The sequence below is a fragment of the Elephantulus edwardii genome, unplaced genomic scaffold (assembly GCF_000299155.1).
Source record: "Elephantulus edwardii isolate Elephantulus edwardi_28Jun2011 unplaced genomic scaffold, EleEdw1.0 scaffold00093, whole genome shotgun sequence".
Classification (NCBI taxonomy): Eukaryota; Metazoa; Chordata; class Mammalia; order Macroscelidea; family Macroscelididae; genus Elephantulus; species Elephantulus edwardii.
Genome location: NW_006399843.1, coordinates 10,104,703 through 10,109,338, shown reverse-complemented (window position 1 = coordinate 10,109,338; position 4,636 = coordinate 10,104,703). Strand labels below are relative to the sequence as shown.

Sequence of the window (4,636 nt, the reverse complement as noted above, 5' to 3'; positions counted from 1 at the left end):
GTTGGCGCAGGATAGAGCAGGGTTTAGGGCTGTTGTGCATAGGGTCGCTATGAGTCGGAAACGACTCGACGGCACATAACAACAACAACAGTACATGTTTTACTTTTGTAAATATTCCTTTCTTTTGATGAAGCTATGTATTATGCAGTTATTTGGTATAGTGTTTTATAAATGCTTTTATAAGGTCAAAGTGGTTAATAGTGTCATTCAGATTATCTGTATTCTCATTTTCCTTTTCTGGATTACTTCTGTCATTACTGAGAAACCCAAAACAAACCCACTGCCACTGAGTCAATTCTAAAATCCCCATGTGGATTTATTCTGTTAGGTTTTGCTTCATCAATTTTGGAGCTCTGTTAGTAGATATATGTTGTTGGGTGCCATCAAGTTGGAACTGAGCCGTAGCTGACCCGATAGCAGTCTTTTAAGAGTCAGTAAATTAACAGGAGGAGATTACCCATCTTTTTTCTCTGGAGCAACTGGTGTATTCACACTGCAATATGTGTTAGGCAGATGACAAAACCTTGGACATAACCTTGCTTGCTGAAACTGAGGAGCGCCTGAAGCATTTGCTGCAGAAGATCAAGGATTGTAGCCTTAAATATGGATTGCATCTCAGCATCAAGAAAACAAAGATTCTCAACACTGGGCTGATTGGCAGATCATGATAGAGAGTGAACATTGAGTTTGTTAATAGCTTCAGTTTGCATGACTCTTCAATCAACACTCTTGGTACCAGCAGCCAGGAAGTAAAAAGATAAATTGCATTAGGAAGATCTGCTGTCAGGGACTTCTCCAGAGTACTGAGGAGCAACAATGTCAGTCTCAAGACTAAAATGCGCCTGATCCAGGACATCATCTTCGTTATTATGTGCTATGCATCAGAAAGCTGGACAGTGACAAGTGATAATAAACAGAGATTGATGCCTTTGAGCTGTGATGCTGTAGGAAAGTATTGAATATACCATGGACTGTTAGGAGAATAAACAAGTTCATTCCGGAGAGGATGAAACCAGGTTGCTTCATGGAGGCAAGGATTATGAAGCTTTGTCTGACCTATTTTGGGCATGTTGCAAGGAGGGACCAGACCTGGGAGAGGGACATCATTCTTGGGAGGGTGGAGGGAAGTGCAAGACAGGAAAACCCTTGATGAAATTGTATTGACTCAGTGACTAGGGTAATGAATGTGAGTCAGAGATAATAAGGTTGGCTTAGGATAGAGCAGGGTTTAGAGCTGTTAAACAACAGCAACAACATAATTGATCAGTCACTAATTCCTTCTAGTTTTGCCTCCCATGAGTTCTCTCTTTCTTCTTCCTCCTTTATCCTCACCTTTATCAGCTGTTGCCTGGACCATTGCAGTAACATTTCTGCTTCATATGTCCCCTGGAATGATCAGTTTAAATGCAGTTCAGGCTCCTGTTTTAACTCCTCCCCACAGGATGAAATCTTTTTACCATGTTTTACAGAGCTCATTATAGCTGGGCCTCTTCCTTCATTTCTAGCTTTGTCTCTTGCTGCTTCCTTTGTTGTACTTCAGAATCGTGTCTTACCAACTATATCAGACTATTTCTGTGCCTTTCCTCTTTCACTCATGCTCTTCTCCCAAACCCTGGTCCTCCCCATCTCCAACACTCTTTTTAAGTCCTTTAGACTTAGCTTAGGGCCACCTCCAAAAAGCCTTTTCTTACTATCCTTGCTTATCCTTCATGTTAGGTTTCCACTGCTTCTTTAAGTTGAGAAAGATATCCCTTCTATGCCCACTACATCCACTATACCATGTTTTTACCACTCTGTACTTAATTATTTGTTTAAGGGTTCCTTGTCCACTGCTTAGTAAGTGTGTCAGGACAGACACTGTGCCATACTAATTTTCTGAGAATTCCTACTACATAATAAGAATTCAGTTAGTATTTGTTTAATGAGTAGATGAAAGATGAGATGTGCATGCACATCAGGTGAGAGAGTTGAACCTTTAGAATTTGATAAAAGTAGTTGTTGAAGATACTAGGAGACAGGTTAAAGGATTTCTCAGTGGATAGATACTATCTCTTTGAATCTGTTGCATATATATATATATATGAAATATTTTCACACAGTTGTCTTTATTTTCACCTTGTTCATTGTTCTGTAAACTCATCTTTCTTTCCTCTTAATAAATGTTTGGGAATCTGACTGATTCGTATGTCTCTTTTGATTGCAGATCCAATGGTTTTGAACAGAAACGCTTTGCCAGACTTGCCAGTAAGAAGGCAGTAGAGGAACTCGCCTACAAGTGGAGTGTTGAGGATATGTAACTTTGCTGAGACTGTAAGGGTAACTCTGGATTGTGATAGTGGACAGAGAGCAGCCAGACGTCCAGCTGTTTAAGTTGTCTACGCTGAAAATCAGGACCCACTTAGACTGTAATGTTGAGTGTCAGTTTTGATCCAGAAGAATATTTAGGACTTGCTGTTTGGACTTTGGCACCTGTATTTTTTACTCACACTGACTGTTGCTTTCAGAGGAAGGAAGCATTGATTTCTCAGTGCCCCAGAGTTTACTTTAAGTAAGACTTTTTTTCTTTTCTTAATTAATAAACATTTGTTTATTTTTTTAAAGCCATTCTCTTAACTGGGCATTTTGTTTCTGCGAAGACCCAAGATGTATTGAACCTCTCGAGAATCCTAAGGGTAATAATTTAATTTTCCACTAACCTGGAAAGTGCTGTGAATAAATGATAGACCCTTCTTTTGAGAAAACAAGAATTAGCTCTAAACTGGATATATGTGTAGACTCATGGATATTTGGAGACTGACAAAGGTAGTGTCAAAAACTATTTGGGGAATAGATGGCTAATGGTGCTTAGAAATTGGACTTGTAAGGACAAAGATAATGTTGGATTTATACCCTCATACCATAGAAAACAAAATCTCAAGAGGTTAAAGAGCTAAATTGAAGGTAAAATGATAACACTGATAGGGAAATAGGAAAATGTTTCTGCTGGGGTAAAGATAGGTCTTTAAAATAAAATTACACACACACAACCCATATGATTTGATAGATTTGACTGTTTTCCTTATCAACTGTCTTATTCAACTTTCACATTTAAAACAATAGTAAAAATATATTATCTGATTATTTCGTTTATTAATAATGTATATCTGGCAATAAAGAATTCTTAGGGGTGAGGCAAAAGTAATGCTGGCTGTAATGGTTAAGGTTATATGTCAGCTTGCCTGTATCAGGATTCTTTGGTTTGCCAGTTTTAATGATGTAATTTGGCAGTTATATGATGTAGTAACTTTCAATTTGTGTTGTGTTCCATTTTTCTCTTAATACTAATTTTCACATAACAACTTGGTCTTTGGACCCTAATTGTGTCAATAAGTGAGTAGTGAGTTCAAAATGAACTTTTTTCCTTTTTAAACTTTCTTTTTGATAAAGCATCTTTTGTATGAAGATGAAAATACATCAGGAGAAAATGTTTACAGTATTGAAAACTCACAATAGGTTTGACTGTTAACCTGAATAGGACTGACCTGTGCAACCAATAGGATATACAGACAGTTAGTTCCTGGGTTATGAACATTTGACTTACGTACAACCTTTGGTTAAGAACCAAACCCCATAAAGTCTACGATATTATTTATTAATAAGTCTAAGTATATACAGTGATTTATAACAAGAAATGGACTATCATTACTGAATTATTACATTAAAGGGAGTTCTGGTGGTGTCATCCTTGGGTGATTACATTGTTAACCCAAAGGTGGCACCTTGCAGACAATTAATATTCACTAGCCGCTTTTTGGGAGGAAGATACCAGTCTCTTCATGTGTGATTTACAGTCTCTGAAAACTTTCTGAAGGGTCAGCTATGAGTCAGTTCTGACTGGACATTAGTGAGGGCTTTTTTTAGAGTTATGTTAAATATGTTTTAGTGGAAGTATTAGTGTAAAAATTTCATTTTTTTACAATGAAAGGTACTATATATTGTTGTTGTTGATTGCTTTCAGGTCAAGCACGACGCTTAACAACCCCATGAACAAAAGGCCTGAAGCCCCTCTACAACCATTGACATTTATCAGAGTTCCTATTGTTTCTGGAAGCATGTTGTTTAGGAGGTGGATGCCACTCCTGCTTCCAAAGATACTATATATTAAGACAAGTATTTGATGACCTACTACTAGATATACACTTTATCTAACTGTACCAATTTATGTACAAATTAAAAACGTAAACAGCTTAAAAAATTTAGGAATGAAGTAAGTTTGTAATTTACTGGAAATGATAGTGTGTGACTTCTGAGACCTCAGGTCATTTGTTTTGGAGGAAGAAATGACTCTGTTGTGAGGACGCCCATGCACTCTCTAGCCCCATTGGAGAGGAACCAAAGCCCTTTACCAATAGCCAGTGCCAGTTTGCCAACCATTTGAGCAACCCAGATCCATTCAAGATCTCAGATGACTGCACACGTGAAACAGCTTGATCACACCTCATGAGAAAGCCTGACCAATGGAATTGATCACCCAGCTGAATGCTTCTAAATTTTTGACCCACAGGAACTATGATTATCATGGATCTGATTGTATCTCCACAAATTTGTGCTAAATTAGCAAGGCCATGATTTTCAGTGATTTGTAATGATGTAATTT

The 4,636-nt window shown here is 37.7% G+C and overlaps 1 protein-coding gene across 1 annotated transcript in view; it reads left to right on the top strand.

Moving 5' to 3' along the window:
- Positions 1-2,297, top strand: part of BUD13 (BUD13 homolog (S. cerevisiae)) — a 36,469-nt gene extending 34,172 nt beyond the window's left edge. Inside the window, exon 7 of the mRNA XM_006890872.1 lies at positions 2,204-2,297. Within this exon, the coding sequence (XP_006890934.1) occupies positions 2,204-2,297 (94 nt within the window). The remainder of the gene's footprint in view (positions 1-2,203) is intronic.
- The last annotated feature ends 2,339 nt before the right edge of the window (positions 2,298-4,636 follow it).